The sequence below is a fragment of the Benincasa hispida genome, chromosome 5 (assembly GCF_009727055.1).
Source record: "Benincasa hispida cultivar B227 chromosome 5, ASM972705v1, whole genome shotgun sequence".
Taxonomy (NCBI): domain Eukaryota; kingdom Viridiplantae; phylum Streptophyta; class Magnoliopsida; order Cucurbitales; family Cucurbitaceae; genus Benincasa; species Benincasa hispida.
The window spans coordinates 39,564,641-39,591,198 of NC_052353.1; the positions used below are offsets into that span (position 1 = coordinate 39,564,641).

General features: G+C 31.0%; 3 protein-coding genes across 3 annotated transcripts; 1 reads left to right on the forward strand and 2 right to left on the reverse strand.

The window, feature by feature from the left end:
* Positions 1 to 4,326: 4,326 nt before the first annotated feature.
* LOC120077048 (cyclase-like protein 2) lies at positions 4,327 to 7,768 on the reverse strand. The gene is made up of 6 exons (XM_039030886.1): positions 7,224 to 7,768; positions 7,065 to 7,109; positions 6,799 to 6,871; positions 5,787 to 5,884; positions 5,625 to 5,695; positions 4,327 to 4,668 (listed from the first exon to the last, which is right to left on the reverse strand). The coding sequence occupies exons 1-6, from the start codon at positions 7,633 to 7,635 to the stop codon at positions 4,543 to 4,545; spliced, it is 825 nt and encodes a 274-aa protein (XP_038886814.1). The 5' UTR covers positions 7,636 to 7,768; the 3' UTR covers positions 4,327 to 4,542.
* Positions 7,769 to 11,925: 4,157 nt separating this feature from the next.
* On the reverse strand, positions 11,926 to 17,731 carry LOC120078812 (cyclase-like protein 2). The gene is made up of 7 exons (XM_039033137.1): positions 17,310 to 17,731; positions 17,008 to 17,052; positions 15,517 to 15,589; positions 14,886 to 14,983; positions 14,174 to 14,244; positions 13,535 to 13,670; positions 11,926 to 12,338 (listed from the first exon to the last, which is right to left on the reverse strand). Exons 1-6 carry the CDS (start codon positions 17,683 to 17,685, stop codon positions 13,545 to 13,547), a joined length of 789 nt encoding a protein of 262 aa, XP_038889065.1. The 5' UTR covers positions 17,686 to 17,731; the 3' UTR covers positions 11,926 to 12,338; positions 13,535 to 13,544.
* A 7,259-nt stretch (positions 17,732 to 24,990) lies between these two features.
* Positions 24,991 to 26,533, forward strand: LOC120078664 (polygalacturonase inhibitor 1). The gene has a single exon (XM_039032956.1). It carries the CDS (start codon positions 25,155 to 25,157, stop codon positions 26,328 to 26,330), a length of 1,176 nt encoding a protein of 391 aa, XP_038888884.1. The 5' UTR covers positions 24,991 to 25,154; the 3' UTR covers positions 26,331 to 26,533.
* The last annotated feature ends 25 nt before the right edge of the window (positions 26,534 to 26,558 follow it).

Sequence of the window (26,558 nt, forward strand, 5' to 3'; positions counted from 1 at the left end):
AGAAGGATTACATAAGAAATCATCAACCTCGTAGTAAGCTAGTATTAAATGAAATGTTCACAAAAGCTACAGACAATGGTTGTTGATCAGGCTAATAGTTCAACAAGAGTTATTGATGAAACTAGTCCATCACATCCTTCTCAAGAGTTGAGAGTGCCTCGATGTAGTGGGAGGGTTGTTCAATAGTCTTACTGTTACATGGGTTTGACAGAAACTCAAGTTGTCATACCTGATGATGGTTTAGAAGATTCATTAACCTTTAAACAGGTAATAGAAGATGTGAATCTAGTCCAGTGGATAAAAGTCATAGACCTCGAAATGGAGTCTATATACTTCAATTCAGTCTGGGAACTTGTAGATCAACTAGATGGGATAAAACCTATTGGTTGCAAATGAATCTACAAAAGAAAACGAGACCAAGCGAATAAGGTACAGACCTACAAAGCTAGACTTGTGGCAAAAAGGTTTACCCAAAGAGAGGGGATTGATTATGAAGAAACCTTCTCTATGGTTAACATGATCAAATCTATTAGAATACTCATATCTATTGCTGCCTTTTATGATTATGAGATATGACAAATGGATGTCAAGACAACTTTTCTGAATGGCTATCTTGAAGAAAGTATCTATATGTCTCAACTATAGGGGTTTATTGAATAAGGTCAAGAGTAAAAATTTTGCAAACTTAAAAGATCTATTTATGGGTTAAAACAAGCATCTCAATCCTGGAATATAAGATTTGACACTGCGATCAAATCTTATAGCTTTGAACAGAATGTTGAGAAACCTTATGTATACAAGAAAATTGTCAACAAGATTGTAACTTTTCTTATATTATATGTTGATGATATCCTACTCATTGAGAATGAGGTAGAATTTCTTGGTGATGTTAAGGGATGGCTAGCATCGCAATTTCAAATGAAAAATTTTGGAGATGCACATTATGTTCTTGGAATCCAAATTGTTCGAAATTGTAAGAATAGAATGCTAGTGTTATCTCAGGCATCTTATATAGACAAAATGTTGTCTAGATATAAAATGCAAAATTCCAAGGGAGGGCAGTTACCTTTCAGGTACGGCATTCATTTGTCTAAGGAACAATATCCTAAGACACCTCAAGAGGTTGAGGTTATGAAAAGAATTCCTTATGCATCAGTGGTTGGGAGTTTAATGTATGTCATATTGTGTACACGCCCAAACATATGCTATGCAGTTGGAATAGTCAACAAATTTCAGCTCAATCCTGGATATGACCATTGGACTCTGTTAAAAACACTCAAGTATCTTCGAAGAACGAGAGACTATAGGCTTGTATATGATGCTAAGGATCCGATCTTTACAGGATACACTGATTCTGATTTTCAAATCGATGTGATTCTAGAAAATCTACTTTGGGATTAATATTTACTCTGAATGGAGGAGGTATAGTGTGAAGAAGTATAAAGCAAAATTGTATTGCTCACTCCACCATGGAAGTGGAGTATGTAGTTGCATGTGAAACAGTGAAAGAAGCAGTATGGCTAAGGAAGTTCTTGACCAATTTGGAAGTAGTTCCAAATATTCATCTGCCTATTTGGAAGTAGTTCCAAATATTCATCTGCCTATTTGGAAGTAGTTCCAAATATTCATCTACCTATTACTCTCTATTGTGATAACAGTGGAGCAGTTGCAAACTCAAAAGAACCGAGAAGCCATAAGCGTGGGAAACACATCGAGCACAAGTACCATCTTATCAGGGAGATAATATACCAAAGAGACATGATCGTCACGCAAATAGCCTAAAAAAAATTTTGTTGATCCATTTACAAAGGCCCTCACGACTAAAGTGTTCGAAGGTCACCTAGTTGAACTAGGACTACGAGATTCATAAATCTAAGGCAAGTGGGAGAATTCATGGATATTTGGATGTCCTAGTTTATTGTATTTATAGTTTATTCTCTATTACTCGACGTTGTATATATGTAAAAACCACTGGAGTTTTAGTCCAAGTGGGAGTTTGTTGGGTTGTATGTCCTAAAACTTGTAGTTTGTAATCGTTAAACTTGTTCTATTCTATAATAAAGTTGTTATTGAACGTGTAAATTGCACTTGTAATAGCCTAAATCCAATATACTAACAAACCCTTGGCTATAGCATGAATACTTAAACTTTATGTAGGGACATAAAAGTGGATCAAATTTAAATATATAGCCAAAACAGTCTATAAGTATAAGGATGGGGTTTAGTATCTTATCTTGGGGACACTATGGATGCGGCCCACTTTGTATTTGATACAAACGATGCGATTTCAAAATTGTTCGTGGAGACATGCGAGTGAGGCATCCTATGCAAAATGTATTTGCATAAGACTGAACCACAAAATCCTCACTTTTCTTTATAACATCGCTTACTATTAAAACTGACTATTTCAACTCGATGACCTAAGGTAACTCGATCTCAATCCTGAGCTAACTATGAACTCCTGTTTATTTGGATTATCCTTTAATTTGCAATGGTGAGAGTGTCTCATTATTACCGCTCAATAAGCCTCCCATTTTAGGAGTAAGACCGGGTAGATAGCTAGAGACATAGTTTTGCACGATGGAACTCACTCCTACCCGATTTCAGGGTTAACTGATAGGTTGTTACCTTAAGTACTGACTCCTAGTCTTGAACAAGAGGCCCCACCCTCTCTATGACTGAGAAGGACACGGTTTATAGGTAGAATATAAACCAATGGTTAATTAGTGGACCAGTGGAGACTTAAGAAACAAGATGTATTACAGGAGTAAAACGGTAATTTTGATTCGACTGTAAATACAAATAACCTGTGAATGATTGACTTACTGATCATGGTTAAATCAGATGAACAGAAATATATATACAGTGAAAAGAGTGTAATTATTGGGGCTTTACTAGAGTGATCCAGTAGTTAACGAATGTTACTTAATTCTGTTAAAAGGGTTTAATCAATTGATCTTAATCGTTGGAGCTCATGATCTATAGATCCATTAGGTTTCCCTACTAGCTCACAAATGGAGTAAACCTTAGAATAGTGTGATGAGAAAAATTGATATGTTTTAATTCGAATTACGAGAATTATCGATTATATGCGATATAAGTAAACATTTAACTACCGAATTAAACGAAATGGGAGAGTTAGAAAATATTTGAATATGATTTAAATATTGAAAACATAGTGATTCATGTTAAGAATTAATGTTTAATTGATTTAATATTCGATATTAAATTAATTTAATTAATTAAAATTGTTTAATTAATTATTTAGAATTAATTTTATTTAAAGTTAATTGTTAGAATTAATTTTATTTTACATTAATTATTTATTTAAATATTAATTATTGAATTAATATTTTATAAAATAGTTTTTTCGTTTTAATTTTGAAATTAGATTTCAAAATTGGAAATTGAATTTTGATTAAAATTCAATTAAAAATAAAATTTACATTTAGTGGGGTTTTCCCACTTGAGACGCCACAAAAATCCACTCAATTGTTATGTTTTGTTGTCAAGCTTAAGTGCAATTTGATTGCATGATAAAATTCTTTAAATAAAGAAGTTTTTCAGCTGAAAATGATTCATACAAGCTGAGTTCTGAAATGATAAAAGGGTTCTCATTCTTGCTTGACAAAAACTGATTTTTACCTAAAAATTCTCTCAATTCAGCCTATTTTGGATTCCATAGTAGGGAAAATCTCGTGGTGACCTACAAACCATTGGTGAGGAGATTCAACTGAATTTGAAGCTAATTTGGAGGATTCTTCAAAGGTAAATTTCGAAACCCTTTTTTGCTCAAATTAATGTAATTAGAGTGCTTAAATATCCTAATTGCTTCTGTGATTGAACGTCAACTCCATCATATATTGTCTTTCAATTTTGAAATGGAAAATTATTTTAAATGACAAATTGCATAAAATATTTACGAAGAATAGCAAAATATCACGGTTTATCTACAACATCTATGTCTATCATTATAGTAATCCATCGCATAGATAGACAATAAAATTTTGCTATATTTATAAATATTTTGATTGATTTTTCTATATTTTGAAAACGGTAATTTTGAAAATTAATTCTTAAATTTGAAAAGGCAACAGACTGACCTTTGAAATTTGCTAAACGTTTCAAAGTTCATCTTTGAATTCTCATTTTGCTAGTAATATCAAACTATTCAACCAGACAAGTGAAGGGATGGTATTATCATTTGAAAAACGATCATACAGTCACATCATCCTCCAAAACTTGTCAAAGCAAAATTTTTTGTTAATAATTTTTTTTTTAATATTTAGAGTTAGAAGATTATAATATGGTCACAGACTCACATGCTTGCATCATGTTGTCTACTTTCAACAAGTTTTCTGAAATAAAACATCTTGAGCTCTGAATTACCAATTACATATAGCAGTCTTTACATTTTAACCTGATTATTTGAGGATGATACTTCTACTTTATTTGAAACTAACTCTATCAACGTAGAAAGACATTGTCAAGATTCCAAGTGTAATATTCTCTTTAACAGAATGAAAGTCACCATAAAACTTACTACTTAATTAGAATGCATCTAATAGGCGACCCCTCGGCACCAAGCAACCTAAGAGGTAAGCAATGGATCGAATATAATCCTGGCTGGACGCCATCAAGCTTTAAACCTTCGACGAGAATGGTTTCCTGAAGCAATAAGAGGGGAGATCTTGTTCATTACTTAGTATCTCAAAATGAAGTCACATAAATTTAAAAAAAAAAAAAAAAAAATTGGGTGCTACATGGGCTACACCCTTATCCTATGTTATATACCTGATGAAAAGATACTTAAGGAAAATAAATGCAGAACGCTCTCAATGAAAGATGCGACAGGAAAAAATTGGTATTGTATAGAAGCTTCATAAACAAGTTGGGATAGGATAAGGGTGGGGTTGACAACATATCCTATATATCTTTTACTTTAACTTCCAAGGGAAAGGGGAGAGACTTAAGTCATATGTTTGAATAGGCAACAGGACTTGCTTCCTTCCTTCTCATATCAATTATCAGAAGGACAGAAACCAATATCATTTCATAATAGAAAGAATTAGATAAGAGATGACTCAGAGGTGGAAATTTAGTTGTCATCAGGAAATGGAAAAGAAAATGTCCAGAGACACATTCATTAAACCGAGTTCCTTTTTTTAAGTCAACATAAATGGTGAGAAGAATTATTAGATAATTAGTTAATTTTAGTTAATATTTAGTTTGGTTGTTGATTTAGATTAATTAGTGTTTAATTAGAATTAGTTAATTGTTTGATTTCCTTATAATTTGTAAGGCTATAAATAATCACTTTAGGGTTATAATAGAAAGCTTCTGAATATCATTCTTATAAAGAACTTGTATTCTTGAAGAGTCTCTCAACTTTAGAGACAGATTTCCCTTACTTGGTCGTAGATTTGGCCTAAAACCTTAACCCTTTGTATCAATATGCTTCATTTTGCATTAGAAGCTCTATCTCATAAACTACCATTCCAATTCTCAATCTAGCAGTCAGAAAGAAGAAATTCAAGACTCTTTGTAATTGATTTAAATAATAAAGATACCTAAACAAGCATATATAGAATATATTCTCTACAACAGAAAGAAAAATTCCTTACCCTGCCTCTTAAAAATTCAAGATGAGATGGAATAAGATCATCAAAGGCAGCAACTGATAAGTAGTCAATTCCTGCATAATTGAATGAGACTTCAGTTGAACCATTGGGCTTTCAGAAAATATAAATCTGATTTCAAATTAATAGAATATTAATCTCTCTCACCAACTAGTTTGATGTCAGTGTTCTCTACAAGCCATTTTGCCCCATCTTTCATAAATCCCACATAGCTTGTGTCAAACTCCTTTTTCCACATGAGACGTCTGCATTGGAATGGATCAAAGGTGAGTAAGTTTCTTAGTTGAAATTTGTGAGACTTTCTTCACTACAAAACCAGGACTCTACAGTTTATGAAACATATAGCTAAATTGACTCCCCACAAACGAGACCAAATAAGAAACTGGTAAATAGGCAAATCTGTAAAAGTGAGGATTAAGGATTTGTTGCATGTGATACTTATCAGACATTAAATCTCAAATGAACGCATAAGATGGTCTCTCCGGTTCAAACTTCATGAAAAGAAAAGCAGGGCCAACAAGGCAGAAGTTAGCTAATTAGACAATAACTAGGTTGTTGAATTATGGGCTTTTTTTTTCAAAATGTAATGCTTCAAGTTATTTACTTTATTGTTTGATTTATTTTTCAGCTTTTGGTTTTTAAGTTATTAAGTTTATGCTTTTAATATACCTTTAATTTGTAAGTTATTAAGCTTACTTTTTGTTCCTATAAAAGGGTGATGTTTCATGTAAAATATAAATCGCCAATCTTTTTCTTACTCAAATCAAAAGATTAAATTTCACTCATTTTTTCTTTCCTTTGTTTAACAAACATTGAGATATTGATTTGCTTTTGCAAATTTTTATTTTTTCAATCAATTCCATTTTCTCAACAATAGCATTAGAATTACTTTGATTTTTCAACAGTATGGTATGTATGTCCACCAATAATAGCATTGGAAGTTCAGAAATTCATATTTGGATTTCTCAAAATAAGAACAAAAAGACCTGTGAAAATGAAAACCTAGAAGAAGTTCCTTCAAATAAAAGCATCAACGATTTTATCAAACAAAATGCATCGATGTTATAACAGCTGAAGGATTCCATTCAGATGATTCCTCTTTAAAAAAAAAGGACAAACTGAAAGTTCTTCACCCTGATGACAATTCAAAAATCTTTACCTGTCTGTATTTAATGTTCTGAAGAGTACACGACGCACACCTTTAGGAATATTTAAAGACTTCATGACCTCAGCTGCAACAATTGGAGAACCAAAATTCGTTTCATCACCCATTTCACAAATTGTGGTTTCTTATAATATAAACCTTAAGCCTCATTCAATTCTTGAATTGCTAAACATATCCACACTCTGATGCAAAGCTAAATTAGTGAGAAACATACGAAAAACAATCAAGGAAATCAATGGAGAATGCTTGTAAACGTGTACCAGTGATGTTCTTCTCCCTTGGAACGTCCACCAACAGTCCAGGACCTGACGAAACAGATACTTCAAATCAGCGTACTAAATTCAGGCTTCGATTTAAGATAAATCCAGAGCATACCAAAGCCACAAGCACAAATAGTTGAAGATATTAAGAACCAATACCATTAAGAACTTCCAGATCGAGTGTGTCAACATCGAAACCGGCGTCGAAGTAGTGATCAAAGACATGACCAGGCGCATCGACGTGCGTGCCAGTGTGAGCTGGAAGCTTCATTTCAGAATTGTTAGCAAGCGAGCCATTCTTCATGCTCTTGGGAAGCCAGAGGAACTGGCCAAGCCCTTGGTCAGATTCCCAAGACGGCATATCTGTAGTGAACCGATGACTTATGTCGATGATTCTTCCATTATCGTACACCTCCCGGCGAATAGGAGTGAGTCTGTCGTCGGAAAGTGAGCAATCAGTGGCACCGGTATCGACGACGGACGGGTAGGCTGTATTGGAAGCAGCGGCAAGGAGGAGACCTGGAAGGGCCTGGAACAAAAGGAAGAGGAGAAAAGATGACCGGAGATTCATGATCGGAGGAGCTCCGGAGGAATTTGTTAGAGAAAGATTATGGGTTGCTGTTCTTCAGGAATAAATGGAAATTGAAACTGAAATTGAAAAAAGAGATTTAACAGTTGCTGTGTTCTCAACTTCTCAGATAATGGTGGACTAAGGGATCATATTCTTCGTCTAATAAGAGGAAAACGACAAAATTAATTTTGTGAGTCAATTTTCAATTTTATGGATAAAGTACTCATAATTATAGGCAGATATTTTTGTAATTTATACATCTTTTTTATTAGCGTTCATATTCATATTTAGCTTAATTATTATAATTTGTGGTGTTTTATTTATATTCGTAAGAGTATCAAAAATATCGATTAATCATTAGTCGAATCCTCTTCATGTTTTAATACCAAATGTTCTAGGTCAAATGGATTATTTCGTGAAACTGTTTCAGACGTGGATATAAAATATATAGATATATTAATGTATATAGACGAATATTTCCAAATATATTCGTATAAGACTTTTTTGTAATTTTCAATCTTTTCATAGTTAGTAAGAGTTTGGGGATTCCAAACTTTCTTTTTCTTTTTTTTTTAAGAATATGATTCATTATTTAGAGTGCAAAAGTTTTTGGGTTATTTTCAATAATTATTTAAGCAAACTTCTTACACCTTAGTCAAATTGAATAGTGTTTAACTTGACTTGTATAATGTTTCATAGAAAATTTTACTTATATCTCTTTTAATCAATTAAGTTAGGTTTAATTTAGTAATTATTTGAAGTAGATAACAAAGTAACATGTTATATTTTTAATAAGGTAAGTTATTTTGCATGTATATTCCAATCAAAATTGCATGTATTTTAAAAATTGAAGATATGAAGTGTTTTTCTATATGTGCTTGATAATTTATTTTGTAACTAGAACCCAATTAAAAAATTCATTCAAAATGCATTTTATTTAAATATCATAAAAATAGTAGATTGAATCTTAGACCTCAAATGATAAATATTTTGACCTCATTTGATAATCATTTTATTTTTGTTTTTGTTTTTAAAAATTAAGTCTATGCATACTACTTTTACCTTCAAATTTCTCCATTTGTTATCTACTTTTCACTACTGGTTTAAAAAATCAAACCAAATTTTGGGAACTAGAAAAAGTAACTTTAAAAAAGTTGTTTTTGTTTTGGGAATTCGGCTAAGAATTCAACCATTGTACTTAAAAAACATGTGAATTATTATAAGAAACGAGGAGGAAATAAGCTTAATTTTTAAAAACAGAAAACAAATGTCAAACTATTTACAGAAATAGCAAAAAAATACTGATAGACACGAATAGACTTCTATCAACGTCTATCACATAGTATCAATGATAAACTTCAATCTATAAATGTCCACGGGGTAGGGCGGGGTCGGGGATGTCATTCCCCATCCCCATCCCCGCTCCCTATTTCATTCCCTATCCTCGTGAAATTCCTCACGGGGATCGGGGCGGAGATTTTCCATGAGAAATTCACAAGGATCGGGTTCCTTGTGGAGAAATTTGTTCCCGTTACTTTAAATCACTAGTATGAGCAAATTGTAATTAAATAATTAACTTTATCGCTAAATTGGTTATTATGGTTATCTTTACATGATAATTTGAATATTACTCAAAATTTGGCCTAAAAAAACTAATTAAATTTTTTTAGTAGAAAGAAATAAATATAAATCAAATTATTCACATATATAATCTAAATCTAAATATTCAGTTTAAACATATTCATTATCTATTGTAAAAAATAATCAAATTTGAAATTTAAATGTAATATTTATATAATAATAATAACAACATAACATTAGATAACTATACTAAATAAATATGTAGAAGTCGGGGCGGAGGCGGGGACGTCCCCGTCCCCGTTTAGCTCACGGGAAATTTTTTCCCCACTCTCTCCCACATTCCCCGCCTAATCGGGGAATCCCCGTCCCCATGGGGAAATTGGACATCTCTATTTTATCAGTTTCTATCATTGATAGACTTCTATCAACCGATTAAATTTTGCTATTTTGTGTAAATAGTTTCCCTTATTTTTCTATTTTTGAAAATCTCTTTTTAAAAGCTACTTTTAAAAAACTATTATTTTTAATTTTAAAAATTTGGTATGTTTTTTTAAACTATTGGTAAAAAGTATAAAAATTAAAAAAATTTCGAAGTAAAAATAGTATCTATCAAAGAAGATTAAATTTTGTTATTTTGTGTAAATAGTTTCCCTTATTTTTCTATTTTTGAAAATTCCTTTTTAAAAGCTACTTTTAAAAAAATATTATTTTTAGTTTTTAAAATTTAGTATGTTTTTTTAAACTATTGGTAAAAAGTATAACAAATAAAAAAAAAATTGAAGTAGAAATAGTATCTATTAACTTAATTTTCAAAAATAAAAAAATTCAAAAATCAAATTGTTACCCACCAAAGCCTTAATTATTATTAATCAAAAATGTTTTATGTTAGACGTCTTGTATAATTATTATTTTACTGTATTCTATCATGTATAATTTACTATGTTATACATATTTTAATTTTACCAAAAATAAAATGAGTTTATAACAAAAAATGATATATTTATCAAAGTATATTTTTATTTTATTGTAATATTGCCTTTCATAATCTCAAATCTAAATCTAGAGACAGGAAATATGAAGATGTTGTTTTCATAATCTTCATTATTTGGATCACGAAACTCAACAAATATTTAAAATAAATATGTAAAATAAATGACGTTTCTTATTTCCTATTTTTGTTTTTCATTTTTTAAAAATTTGATCTGTTTCATAAACATTCTTATTTTCTTGTTTCTAAAATTTGAGAAACGTTCCTACAAATAAGATCAAAATTGAAGAACTACAAAAAGTAGTTTCTCCTATTTTATTTATATTTTATTTAAAGTTGTTTCCCAATTTTATTAATGTGTAGATTTAACTAGTTGTTGAGGAAGCTTACCCAGAATTCTCCTTTAACTTCAAGGACTTGGGATAAAATCTAAGCTGAGGATTTTTTATTTTACCTTCTTTCTTTATATTTCCTTTTTCTCTATATATAATTTATATTTATTTTATAATTATTTCTTTTTTTATTTGTATTTATTTTCTTTATTATTTTTTATATCTATATGTTAATTTAATTTTGAATTTTGAATTTCTAAATATTTAGATTTATATATTATTTTGATTTTTCAAATTTCAAATTTTCAATAGGATTGTTTTAAAATATAAGAAAATAAATAAAAATATTTACAAATATAACAAAATTCCACTATCTATTTACGATAGATTGCGATAGACTAGTATTTGTGTCTATCTGTATCATATCATGACACGGATAATTGTTTATCACAGATTGACTATGATATTTTGTTATTATTTGTAAATATTTTCAACAATTTTTTCGTTTAAAATAATTTATCTTTCCAATATGTATATATAAACATTTTTTGAATTTTAAATTTTAAATTTTGCAATATGAATTTTTTATATATTTTTTTAATTTTTCTTACATATGAAACCTGCTATAATTTTACAATATATGAATTTTATTTACTAAGATATTCATTTAGGTTCATTTTAATATTTTTACAACCACAAAATTTATATAATAATATAATTGAGTTAGATTTAGATTTACATCATTTAAAATTTAAAACAAATGACTTGAGTGAAAAATAACATTATAAATCAAATTTTAGCAACATATGAATGATAAAAAATATTATTGTTATAAATTTTACATCAGAACTTATGTGTATTTGATAATTTTACATATTTGATCATTATTTTTTATATTTTAATGCATGCTATATATTTTTATTTTATATAATTAAATTATATTTAAACTATAAAAATACAAGAAACAAGTTATCAAATAAATTTTTATTCTTATTTCTTTTTTAAAAGAAACAAGAAACGGGAATAGTTATTAAACATATTCCTATTTTTTGTTCTAAAAAAAGAAGAAACAAGAAACAGGGAATAGAAAACGGTTAACAAAAATTAGAAACAGAAACGTTATCAAACGGACCCTAGAAAACCAAATAAGAACTCAATCACCCAACCCAACTTTGTACAAGAGTTTGGTTGGATTGGATTGGAATCCAAATTGGAGTTACATGAATTAATTTTATCCTTAAATCGTCAATTAACTTAAAAATTTAAGTTGATTGAATACAAATTTAATATTATATTATCTAACCGTTGCTAGCTACCAACTCATGAACAACTCTGGCTAGTTTGAGTTACAAAATGGAAATAAAATATAAATGAAGAAATGCAAACATCTGCCACCAATATTTTCTTTTGGCTTTCTTTTCATCCCTTTTATGAAGTAAAGAGCATTAGGTTGGATAGCTGATGATACGGACTAATGGTCTGAACTGACATTTTAAACAATGTAGGCTGTCAAACAACTGCAACACGACAGAGAATGAACTTAAGCATATATATATACACATCATTTTGGTTTGGATCTGAGTTGAACTGACTGCTAAATAGTTGAACTCGAGACCCGACTCGAAATTTCAAGTTGAGGGTAAAACCAACCAGAATTTACTCAATGTCTAACACAATCCAACCCTGTTTGATTCGAACTTTTTATACTCCTATGTACATACATCACATTCACCTGTTTTGGAGTTTCTCCATAATTTGGAAGCTGAAGGAATGTCACGATGCCTTGATTCGAACCTCAGATTCTGAGACAAAGGAAACATGATCAACAAATTGATAAACCAGTGTAGGAATAGGACTCAAGTATGGACTTATTATGATCTAATTTTGTGTATTTTCATCGCGTAGGACCCATTTAACAAATATTTTGATGCTATTAGTTATTTCCCAAGTACGAATTTGGATAACTCTTACTTTAAGGGGATATTTGGTCCACTAACTTCATAAGTTGATGTTAAACATCTCAACTTCAATAGTAAACAAAACACTACTGAAATTAGCACATTTATCGATGAATTTTATTTTCTCCTATCTCTATTTTACACATTTATCGAGAAATTTTATCTTACAACTTTTCACCTCAAACAGATACCAACTCCAACATATTAATTCTAGACTTCACAACTCAACTCAGTGTCCTGAATACCTTAGATAATTGTGTGACAAACAAATATGATTAGTCACACCACCACCAAACTAGTCTAATAATGAAATCTTTAAGACTTCTATAAATATGAATTTAAGGATCATTGTCCCATGAGATTTGTCAAAGTGCATGCAAATGGATTTGAAGGCTCGTGAAATAAAAAATAAAATTTAAAATGATAATAAGTTCCCGTTTCTCAAATTTTCACTATATGTTAGAAATTTCTTTTAACCCAATTCATAATTTTTTAAAATATTAAATTTTTACAAATATGGAAATGGAAAACTCTAAAACGGGTTATGAAAACAAAACAACAAATTCAAAAACATAGACACTAAAATATCAACTTCAAGTTTAATGTAGAATAATACTTACCAAAAAAAAAAAAAAAAAGAAATCTAGATGGTCTGTCTAAAGTTATTATGAACTAAATCTGGCCTTGAAAAATAAAGAGAAAATGGGGAAAAATTGTAAGTTCGTCCAAAGTATTCAAAACAGCTCCTGCACATTTCAACTAATGACTTTCAACTCTACAACATTTGGCTATTAAGAAATTAGTGAGATATTAATATAAAATTATAGTGGTTTAAAATATCCCTTGATTCGTTCCTCTCTTCCCGTCAAATTTCCCCACTTTTTCCACTGTCCTGCTATAACAAGACAATGGAAACAGGATTCTTTGTCTAATTATTGCTCAATGCCTAGGGAATGGATGGGTGATAGGCATGAAAGGATGCAAGTGATAATGGATGATTACGTTGATTAATAATATGTTCTATTAAAATGCTAACTTACCAGATAATTTTCATTTGATTAGAATGCATCGTATTGGCGACCCCTCAGCTCCTAACAACCTCAGAGGCAAGCAATGAACCGAATATAATCCTGTCCCAATGTCATCCAGTTTTAGGCCTTCCACCAGAATGATTTCCTGAACACATAGAAAAAAGTTTATGTTACAATGTCTACCTTACAAGCAGCACCAACAAAAGGAGACTAGTTTGCAATTCCAAGTATAGTTGTAAAATGAAGGCCACTGGGTGCAATTCATTCAAGACTTCCAAGCATCAGATAATCGCTCATAACATAGTTAAACTCAAAGTTGTCTAAAATTTTATTTAATGGTTTTTCTAAATTTATCATCTGCATTGCTTCCATCTTCGAGTGTAACATTACTATGCAACGTAGCAGATTAATAAATGAACTCAAGCACTGAAGCACATGGTAGTTATTATTCACAGAAATCCCAGTTTAACAGCGCATGTACAACACACAAAAACTAGGGATGTTCATTTCTACAAATCACTTTGATTTTTGGTTTACACACTTCAAAAGCACTTTTATCTGGCCCCAAAGACGAGTTTTAGTGGGAGGTGTTTTCATGAAATGATAGAGCATTCAGAAAGGTATCTTTAGTAAAATTGAAAACCTTACTCGGCTTTCCAGAAGCTCAAGGTGAGCTGGAATCAGGTCATCATCAGCTGCAACTGACAAGTAATCCAGTCCTGGTTTTAAGATATATGTCTCATAAGTCATCATATTCATCGTAGTTTAAAGATAAAAACAGATATTTTATCGGTAGCATCAAAGGGGAAGAGTATTGCATTCAAATTAGGGGAGTTCAAAACAAGAATGCTAATTCTGATTGTCTAGAATAGATTCGATGGACAATAGAAAATCTGATGAAAATCAAAACAAAAAAGAATTAATCATCGTCAACATGAGAATAGCTCAATTGATAAGGCATAAAACTAACTATCAATTACATGATCAGAGGTTTGATTTTCCCATCCCATACAATTGTCGAAAAAATTACTCATCTAATATTTATGTATTGTAGGTTTTAAAAATCAAATCAGCTAATCCTCTTTTCACCTTCCCAGTACACGGAAGAGAGAAATCAGCGATGAACAAGAATGACACACATTCTTTAGTTAGCTAACTATAAGAGTGATAAGAGAAAAACATTCAACATATAATGGACGATTTTTTTTTTTTTTTTTTTGCTAACACTTGCAGATAGGACTATTCTACTCTTTACTTTGAGTTAAGTACATTTCTATGTTTATCAAACAATCAGCGTATGCGTTTTTAGTTTAATATCGTAAGATTACAAAAAGAAGGCATTGCCTATCTCAATTCTCACCAACAAGTTTTATGTCAGTATTCTCCACCAACCATTTTGCCCCATCCTTCATGAATCCAGTATAGCTTGTGTCATATTCCTTTTTATACATGAGCTTCCTGAAATGGCAACTAATTTCACATTAGTATAACTCCATCCAACCAATGATCGAACCTAATACTTACTAGATAAACATTCAACTAAGGATCGAAGCTAATACTAACTAGATAAACTTGGTTCCATCTCACAACTAATTAACAAGGAGGAGTAACCTCATCTACCTTATAAAAATTGTGAGGTCTTCTCATCTTTTCAATGTGAGATCCGTCTTATTATCTCCAATGAACATGACAATTGGACCGTAGTCAATAATTTTGTAAAGTGAGCATAACAAGAAGCAATGAGGCCTTTAGAAAAAGGAAGTTAAAACAGTTTTTTTTTTTTATGTTGCTTTATAGATAAATATAGCTGTTTTATACCGTGTACATGTATGCCTCCCCATAAATTATATATATATATATAAAGGGGAAAAAAAAAAAAGAAAAAGAAAAACAGGACTTTTGTTAGAGTAGAAAACAACTAATGGATTTTGAACAAATTGGATTTAAGACAATCTAAATCTTAAGAAATGTCTAAATAGCAATGATTTTACCTGTCAGTATTTAGTGTTCTGAACAACACGCGTATTATTCCTTTGGGGATATTTAAGGACTTCATAACTTCAGCTGTAAGAATACATTTAAGGATCACAATAGCACAATTTTTAAATAATTAATGATCAGAAAGGTAGAATTTATCTTCTTCAAGCCAATCTAATTGTGCCAAGTGACTGGCGTTCAAAAANCCCCCCCCCAAAAAAAAAAACAAAAAAAAAAAACCCAAATTTAATTAGGTTGGGTGTGGATTCTCCTAAAAGGCTAAAGTTTGGGACAGACCAAATCTATCCAAATTTTTCTTAATTGAAAAAACACCCCTTTTTACTTAATATAAAATTACAAAAGTAACTATCTATTCTAAGTCGTCTACACCAAATAATCCCTTTATGAGTAACTCTGAAAGCCTATTAGAAAAACCAATTTTTTGAGTATATAAACTATGGAGCACAACTTACAAGTAATATGAAAAGGGCTACTAATACCAATTCATTTTTTAAAAATAAGTAAATAGTTTAAAAACTCACACTTTCACCCTTCTTTCTTTAGTTTAAATCTTCTAAACTTCTAAATGGGTTCTATTTCAGTCCCTAAAATTTCCAAACGACGACCATTTTGAAGAGTAAAATTTTATGTTTATTTATTTTGGTTCCTTAACTTTCATAATATCTATTTTAGTCACTAATTTTTTCAAAAACTTTTATTCTCTGTTATGTTATTTTTCCATCTAATTTTCACTTGTCCATGTTTGTCTCTAATCTATGTGGCTTGAAATCACACTTATATTAACATGTTAGTAATACATATTCAAAAATACATCATTAAGTTCTTAAAAATAAAATAAATCTAATAGATTAGACATTTCAAAAGCTCATGATCAAAATGGATCAAATTTAAAATTTCATCGACCCAAATATGACTTAAACTTTTTTTCCTTTAAAAAAAACTTAAAATAAATGACTCAAATAATCTAAACCAACTAACTCAACCTTGCAAAATATATATGTATATCCATGGTTTAGTTGAAGTGGCTCATAAATTAATTAGGTGCATAGGTTATTGAAAATTTTTCACCTCCAAATTATGAATAATTGAGTACTGTTGATGTCAAAAAATAGATCAATTTTTTTGGGAGAAAATAGAATCAATCCCTGCAAAACAAAAATACTAGTGTCGTGTTAAATCATGTACACTCCGACGCTCAAGTTAGAATTGAATTTGTAAAATGACCAAAAAATTTTATTTGATCCAAACAAACAAAGCTTTTAATGATCTCGGGCAGCCACCTCTCTCAGTTTGGCCTCGGCTCGGCCTACTACTTAAATCCTAGATGGAGACATTTACTATTCAAACGATTGAGTTAGGTTAAAAAAAATTCTTTTAACCCAACCCTTTCCCGGGCATGTAAGAGCAAAACCCTGTTCAATAACTATGACAAGAAATGTAAATCAAGAACAAACGGAAGTTCTTTCCTAGATCGAAATACGCACCTGTTATATTTGTGTCCCTTGGTACATCAACCAACAGTGCAGGACCTAACATACAAACAGACAATCATTATCTATTGCCCCAAAATGCAGCTTAATTAACCAAGGCAAAAAACAATCCACCATAAGCAAATAGATAAACAAATAACAACATCTTTCCACATCCAATGTTGCAAGAATCACATAACCAAACAATAAAATGGTGCAGAGATCAAAACTCAGCAGTATTCAAAAACTTTCATCTCTAATTAGAAACAGGGGGAAAACATAGGAATATTTTACCCGTATTACTCAGTAAAACTCACCATTGAGAACTCCCAAATCGAGCGTATCGACATCGAATCCGGCATCGAAGTAATGATCAAACATGTGACCAGGAGCGTCGACGTGCGTGCCGGCATGATTCGGAAGCTTAATCTCAGAGAAATTGGCTTCGGAGCCGTTCTTCATGGTCCTCGTCAACCAGACGAACTGGCCGAGCCCGTTTTCCTGGTAATCCCAACAGGGCGTCTCTGGGGAGTATCGGTGAGTGATATCGATGATTCTGCCATTGCCGTAAACCTCTCTACGGATTGGGATGAGGTCGTCGTCGCTGCTGGACGGCGGTCGCTGCTGGACGGCGGAGGAGGAAATTGTGAACAGCACTAAGTACACTACTAGTAGTTGGAGTGGGTGGTTCATACTTTCTTCGGGAAATGGCGCGATTTGTACGTTTGAGATAATGCCTCAAATATTTATATTTTTGGCTAAAATATCATATATATATATATATCCATATATAAGGGCTCTTTATAAATATAAAAAAATATTTCAAAACTACAAAACACTTTTAAATTTTTTTTTATATTTCAAATGTTCAATTTTAATTATTATAATAAATCTCAGGGGAAGTTACAATCGTAATTACATAATTAATAAAAATTGAGTTCGTGTCTTTCATTTTTTTTATTTTACGAAATTGGCATCAAAATTATCTCGTCTATCTCTCTATTCTTTTTCCCACTGAGATGCACACTTCTTACCTCCAACCGTAGATTCTCTATTGGAGAGTTGTCCACCTACTTGTATAAATGAGTTTTTTTTTTAATTTTTCACTCTCAACTACTTGCTGGATTGTAGCATCATGCAGCGGAAGCGAGGATCAATAAGCACTCTAATTCATTAACTTTGACAGAAACAAAAGCATGCTATAGCATAAATAAATGGGTTTCAAGTCATACCTTTGAAGAACTCTTGAAATCTCAATTTCCAGGGGCAAATCTCTCCAAATCTTTGTGCAAACTACCCCAAGATATTCCCTACTATTCTCTTGGAACCACCACAAGATAGATTGAGTTGTGGGACTCAAAATAAGCTGGAATCAAGGGAACTTGGAGAATAACTCAGTAGCAACCCACTTGAAGAACTCCTTCTTCAACCGAATTTTTCAACAAAAATTCTATTGATTGCATTACCTCAAATTCACTCCAATCTCTTCAATATATTATAGACCATCATGCAATGAGAATGGTTGCATGAGATGCAGCTCATGCTTAGAGTAATTGAAGCTAAAGATGGTAGGTTTAGTGTGAGCTACTTGAAGATGAAGATGGAAAAACTCAATTTTTCATTTGTGTATTTTTCTATTTCCAAAATCTAAACTTGATTTTAAAATCACATTTGATTCAAAAATCAAAATTTATTAATTTTAAAAATTAATTTCATAAATTAATTTTCTAATAAAATTAATAAATAATTATTTAAACAATTTAATAATTCTAATTAATTTAATATCCAATATNAAATTAATTTTCTAATAAAATTAATAAATAATTATTTAAACAATTTAATAATTCTAATTAATTTAATATCCAATATTAAATTAATTTTACACAAATCCATCTTCGTATATTTAAATATTTATTCTCCAATTCTGTTTGATTCTAATTTGAACATTTCAAATTAAATCACGCTACCCTAGAGCTAATCCATTTTCGAGCTAATAAAGGAACCTGGTGGACCTACAGATCATGGGCTCCAACGATCCGAGATTAATCGGCTAAACTCATTAGACCGAACTAACCCCTCATTCGTTAACTAATGGGTCACTCCACTAAAGCCCATAGTTGAACTACCCTCACTGTAGATATATTATGTCCACTCAATTTAACCATGATTAGTAAGTTAACTCTTCACAGGTTGTTCGTAATAATGACTGGATCGAATCTCTGTTTTACCCCCGAAATTATCTCTTGTTCCTTAAGTTCCACTGATCCTCTAATCAACAATTTTGTTGTGATCCAATCAACAAATCGAGTCCCTCTTGGGCCAATGAGAGGGCGGGGCCCATTGTTCAAGACCCAGAATCAGCACTTAAGGGAATAACATTTCTACTATCCGGTAGGAGTGAATTTCGTCATACACCCTATGTCCCCAGCTATCTATCCGGTCTTACCCCTGAAATGGGAGGTTATTGAGCCAGCGCCGTTGAGTCAACCCTCACCTATGCAAATCTAAAAATAATCTCAAATAAACAGAAGTTTATCATAGTTAGCTCAGGATTAAGGGCAAGTTACCTAAGTCATCGCTTTGAAATGGTCAGTAAACAATGTTATAAAGTAAGAGTGACTAATTTCGTGATCCGGTCTTGTACAAATCCTTTTGCACAAGGACACCCTCACTCCTCATGTCCCAACATGAACAAATTATGATCACTTCGTTTGTAGCACTTTACAACTCTTTGTAACAACTATAGAGCAGGTCGCGTCCAATAGTGTTACCAGAATAAGGTACCCAACCTTATTCATATATTATAGATCATTTTGACTATTTACTCGAACCTGATCCACTTTTATGTCTCCACATAAAGTTAAAGTACTCATGTAATAGTCAAGGGACTTTTAAGTTTATTGGATTTCTAATAACCAAAACATCTATTCAATAACACCTTATTGAATTTTTCAGAATAAGTTCTATTGTTTACAAACCACGAGTTTTATGACACAAAACCCACTATTTCCACCCTAAGTTTCGTTTGACACCTCAAACTTCTTGTTCTTACCATCTTAACCAATATATAAGAAGTACAATAATTTGTATACTTAATATATGTTTTAATTCAAATAATGACTCATTGATATCTTGTTTACTACGAATATATACTTGAAATATCAATAAATGAAAAACACATATGTTCTACTCCAAATAAGTTATTTATTACCATCTGATTACCAATTATACCAATTGTTATTTGGTTGTTGTCTGATTACCACTGTTTGATGCTATTTGATATCGATTGCCAATGACACCAATTGCTATCTGATTGTTGTCTGAATGCTATCTGATACTGATTGCCAATGATATCGATTATTATCTGATTGTTGTCTGATTTCTATATGATACTAGTTGTCAATTATACCGGTTATTATCTTATTGTTGTCTGATTGCTATTTGAATGTCATCTATTTGTATCATTTATTATCTGATTATTGTCTAATTACTATCTAATACCTATTGTTATTTGATTGTTATCTAATTACTATTTGATGATAATGATTATATTGATTCCTATCTGATTGCTGTCTAATTAGTATTTGATACATATTACTATTTGATAATGATTACGCTTTAATATTTATCATTATCTTATATCGGTTGCTAATTATACTAATTTTTGTATGCTATAATTCTAATTTTACTATCGAATTTGCTCATCATTGTGTTCTTGAAATTAATGGTTTCTTGAACTTGGAACTAAGACCTCTGCATTGAAACTCCACTAAGGTTGCTTCTTGATTCCATCTATTCATTCAATGAAATCCTCCTCTTCTAACCTAACTCTAGTGGAAAAAATGAATGAAAAAAGAAAAGTAGAGGTACCAATATTTAGAGCGAAAAGATCTCAAATACAAAAGCCCGAGGAAAAAGTGATTGGGTACCATCACTCCCAATTTTTTTTGTCCAATTTCATCGTCTCTGTGCGATTTCCATCTCTCTCAGGATTCCATTTCTTCCAATTTCTTCCAAGAAGGAGCTTCCTGTAGTTGATAACAATGGTCACCACTACTTTGAGGAGTTTGCTGAAGCAAAAGTCAAAAATTTCATTCGGCCATTATTCGACAGTGGACAAGAAGGTGAAGAAAGGCTTTGAAATTTTGAGTTGTCTATAAATGCAAGAGATGATATGGAGGAAAAAAAACTAAAAAATGCAACCCGTTAAAAAGCTAAAATTGGATTAGGAAAAAAAATAATATCCAAACTTAAATATTTTTGCTATAATTGTAAAACTAAAAATCTTGGAGACACGCTTATAGAACACTTTTACAATTTTGCTAACCCTTATAATTTCCCTAAATCTTAAATGGAGTCCACTGTTAATTTATTGTGAATTGTTAAAAAAAAAATATATGTTATCCATTAGTAATTTTTTAATCTAAATTTTGAAAACATATTGACATATGAATACTTGTTTTAAATGACAAAACTATTACAAATATTTTTAAATATAGCAAAATGTTATTGTCTATCAACGATAGACACTAATACACATCCATCAGTGTCTATCACTAATATTGATAGATACCTATCACTGTCTATCACTGATAAACAATGATATTTTGTCATATTTATAAATAAGTTAGTTCATTTTTCTATCTTTAAAACCAATCCTTGTCTTAGAACATTATTTTGTCGAACAAAACTCATTAAAGATTCAATATATTTATGCTTCCATAGTTGACCCAAATTTATGCTTCCAAAGAATACAAATTTAGTGTATTTTATATAATCTAACCCAAAAAAAAAAGAGTTTGAAATATCCTTTGACGTGTAATATAGGAAATTGTCAAAGATAGCACTCTCAACTTTCCATCTTTCAAAACTAGTACATTTTTTTGAAAATTTGTTAAATTAGTTTTTTTCGGTGGATCTCCGTCGAGATTGACTACCAAGATTTAGTAAAAGATTTTTTTTTTTTTTAAATTGATTGCTTTGGCCTTTTAGGCCTTTCTAAGTACATCTCAAAGAGATTAAATGTCGACATTTTAGTATTTTTTCAAGATAATATATCCAAATTTTATATATTTTCTAATTTTCTCCAAATTTAGTTACTTTATTGAATAATATATTCAATTCTTGTGTAACTTTAGTCAATTTCTGTTTCCATGATTATATAAATTTCTAAATTTCCAAATGAATTTACCAATTAGATTTTTTCAGATGGATTGCATTTTGATTTTAAAATGTTGGGAAATATTAAATTTAGCAAAAAAATAAAAAAAAATGTAAGATATAAAAAATATATAAAATCTTAATATTAATCCGTCTGAGAATTCACTAATCTCGGTATTAATCTGCCCGAGATTCATACCGAGATTTTATATATTTGCATATTTTATCTTTTTTTGAAAAAATTAATCTTTTCAAAAATTTAAAAATCAAAACCAATCACTTGAAATCCATCTAAAAAATCATTTGGATAGTTGGTAAATTAATTTGAAAATTAGAAATTTGACTAAAGATTTAAAAAATTACGTAAGATTTTGATATAATATGTGGTAAATATAATCGAATTTGGAGAAAATTTGGAAATATATAAGATTTGGCATAAAATTTAGAAATATCACATAATATTTTGGAAAAATGACTAGAATGTCAATGTTATCTCTTCAAGATGTACGCCCAAAAGGGCCAAACAATCGATAAATTAAAAAAAAAACTAATTTTTTTTTAATTAAATCTCGGTGGTTGATCTCGCCCAAGATGGATGGAGAAAAGTTATTTGAACGAGTTTTAAAAAAGATGTTAATTTTGTAAGATGAAAACTTAAAGGTATTAGTTTTTGACAATTTTCCTTTCCTTCCTACTTTCTTTATTCACATCATTTTACGTTTATAACCTATTATTATTATTATTATNAAAAGTTATGTTAAAGTAGCAAACAGTAAATAAAAGAAGTATCCAAACTCGGGAATTTTGTTCTTTGACTGTGAAATAATAATTTAACACTCAATCTCTTCGTGGCCCATACTTCTCTTTCTCATCTAAAGTTGCTTATTCCATTTATATCTTTCTACCTTTCAAATTCCTTATTTTAATCTCAAATTTTGAAAAGATAACTACAATTATATAAGAGATTAAAATTATTACTACCATTAATTAGGGATGTTAAAAAAAATTTGATGAACTGAAAAAATCAATCAACCCAATCGAACTAGTTCGGTATAGATTGAGTTCAAATATATTAAAGTTTTATGGGATGACTTAGTTCATAGATTCACCTAAAATAACTTAAACTAACTCGAACCAACTTGAACTTATTATTATTTTTAAAGAGTATGTTTTTTTATTTATGATATAATTATATGTTATATATATTTATTTTAATTTTATTTAATTTTGTGATGTTTTTGGATGATTTATTCTCCAAGAACTCTTGAAAATATTTTTTTAGCACTTTGGAAAGAAAATTTCATAATATAAATTGAAATTGAGTTGTTAATCTTAATTCAATATATGAACATAATTAAATAGAATTTTTATTTATTAGCATTTTACTTATTTTTTAAAACAAAAATTTAAATAAAAATGACCGACTAATCCGAATCGTCTAACCCAAATGTTTTATGGTTGGGTTGGATTGAGTTCATTTTTTAAAAAGGATTATTTGGGTTTAAGAAACATATAACCCAAACAATTGGATTATATCTAAAATGTATTTCAATCCAACTCAACCCAACCCAACTCACAAACATCTTTACCATTCATTTCTTCTCGAAAATATTTGTAAAATTATTTACATGATTAATGTTTCACATCTATTGTTGCATCAATTTACGTGAATGATGTAATGCACACCTTTTAGTTCTTACACAAAAATTAAGTGATATTATCAATTCAATAAAGGCACTAATTACAATTTTATAGGTCTGTTTGATTCATCTCTGACCCTACTTGAACTTCAAAGAAAATCGGGAAAATATAGAAAAAGATACATTTTTTGTCCATAGGTTTGTGTTTAGTTTTTATTTGGTCTCTAAGGTTTAATATGTTATGCTTTTTTTTTAACAATAACATGTTACACTCTTATCCCTAAGTTTTGAGTTTAAATTTTGGTCTCTAAATTTCAAAATATTACATTTTTACTCTTAAGCTTTGTTCGTATTTAGTCCTTAAGTTTCAAAGTGTACACTAACCTTCATTTTTCACTAAATATTCACTTTTTGTTCTTGGTGTTAATGTCTATTAATTAATTTTAAAAAAAATTAACTTGATTATAATTAATTTATCTTTTACTAATTTTTTATCATTGTTAAAATTATTTTTAAAAAAATTAAGTCATAAATATTTTAATTGATTAACTGAAAGTTAACTCCAAAGACCGAATTGAATATTAGTAAAAATTCAAAAGTAAAAGTGTAAAGTATCAAAACTTCAAATGAACTCATAATTCATTTTGAAAGTTAGGATTAAAAGTGTAACCTTTTAAAACTTACCTAATGAAAAATATACCCAAAATTTAAGGATAAAAACTGTATTTTTCAAAAAAAAAAAAAAAAAAAAACAGAGAGAAAATTTCAATGTACACCCTAAATAGCAAGGATTATAATCCGTTCAAATCTTAAACAAATAATTATTTTAATTTAAATCATAAACTTTTGCAAGTATATCAATTTACATCTTTCATTGTGATTCGTTTGGATAAACATCGTACGAGATTTGTAATTTTATGAATTAAACCATTATACTCTTAAAAGCAAATCAATTTAGACTCTTAGATAAGATTTCGTTTGAAAATTGTCCATAAATCAATTCAAAATTAATCTAATATTTGAAGAAGTTTGAGGATGTTCATATTTGAAAACTAGCAAGTACATGAAAAACTTTATAAGAAGCAAACTTTATAGTTTAATTCCAGACAAAATAAAGTTGATTAAAGTTAAACCATAAATTAGTTGATTTATTTTTCTTCTTTATTAAAGAAAGATGTACTACAAAATGTCTTGTGACTTCTTTTGCGGATCAATGGACAAACACATACCAATACTCATTAAAAAAATATCTCAAACACACAGCTTGCAACTCCCTCCCTACAAAACAATGTCTCTCCACCATTGTTCTTCCATTACAATCTCTCCCCAAAACCCTTTCTCTCTACCATAAATCTCTCCGCCATGAAAATTCCTTCTAACTTCCTCTCTCTCTTCCTCCTCTTTCTCTCCCTCCTCTCCTCCGTTCAATCTCTCACCTCCTCAGCCGATATCTCCGCCCTCAAAGCCTTCAAATCCGCCGTCAAACCCTCCTCCATTCCCCCTTGGTCCTGTTTAGCTTCTTGGAATTTCTCTGCCGATCCCTGCGCTCTCCCTCGCCGGACCTTCTTTTCCTGCGGCCTCCTCTGCAACTCCGCCGCCACTCGTGTCACCCAACTCACCCTCGATCCCGCCGGCTACTCCGGTACTCTCTCTCCACTCATCTCTCGACTTACTTACTTGACTGTTCTTGACCTCTCTGATAATGCCTTCTCTGGTTTTATCCCTTCTGCAATTTCCTCTCTCCCTAATCTTCAAATCCTCACTCTCCGATCTAATTCATTTTCTGGATCCATTCCCCCTTCTATTTCCAATCTCAAATCACTTGAATCTTTGGATTTATCCCATAATTCCCTCTCTGGAAATCTCCCCAAATCTCTGCATTTTCTCTCTGTTTTAAGACGTCTCGATCTCAGCTTCAATCAACTCACCGGCTCTGTTCCTAAACTCTCACCTAACTTGCTTGAACTCGCGTTAAAACGAAATTCCCTTTCTGGGTATTTGGATAAATCGTCTTTCTCCGAGTCGAATCAATTGGAAGTAATCGAACTCAGTGAAAATTCGCTCGCCGGTACCTTACCGGCCTGGTTCTTCCTCCTTCCTTCTCTCCAACAGATCAATCTGGCTAATAACAGTTTAACGCGTCTCGAGATCTCCCCTGCCGCCGCTGGTGGCAGCGATCTCGTCGCCGTCGATTTGGGGTTCAACAGAATTGAAGGGAACGTGCCGGTGAATTTCGCGAGCTTTCCGGCGTTGTCGTCGTTGTCGCTGCGGTATAATCGGTTGCGTGGCGCGATCCCATTGGAATTCAGCGAGAAGAAGACGATAAAGAGATTGTACTTGGATGGGAACTTTTTGACTGGGAAGCCACCGGCGGGGTTCTTCTCCGGCGGGGGAGATCCGGTTTCCGGTAGCTTGGGGGACAATTGTCTGCAGGGATGTCCACAGTCGTCTCAGCTGTGCGCTCCGTCGCAGAAGCCGAATGCTGTTTGCAAGGAGGCGTACGGAAGGGGGAGGGGAAGAGGAAAACCGATGAGCTGAAATCCGACATGTCGGTTTATTATATTAATTATATAGGTTTTTTATTTTTATTTTATTATTTTTTAATTTTACGATGAATCTCGACGATTATGAAAACTGCTTCGGGCTTTGTATATAGTGTTTTTTTTTTTTCCTAATGTACTTTAAAAAATAAAGTATCGAGGAAGATGGGGTTGAAATTATAAATTTAGTTTCTTGACAAATAATGTATTTACTTAGAATCGGAAC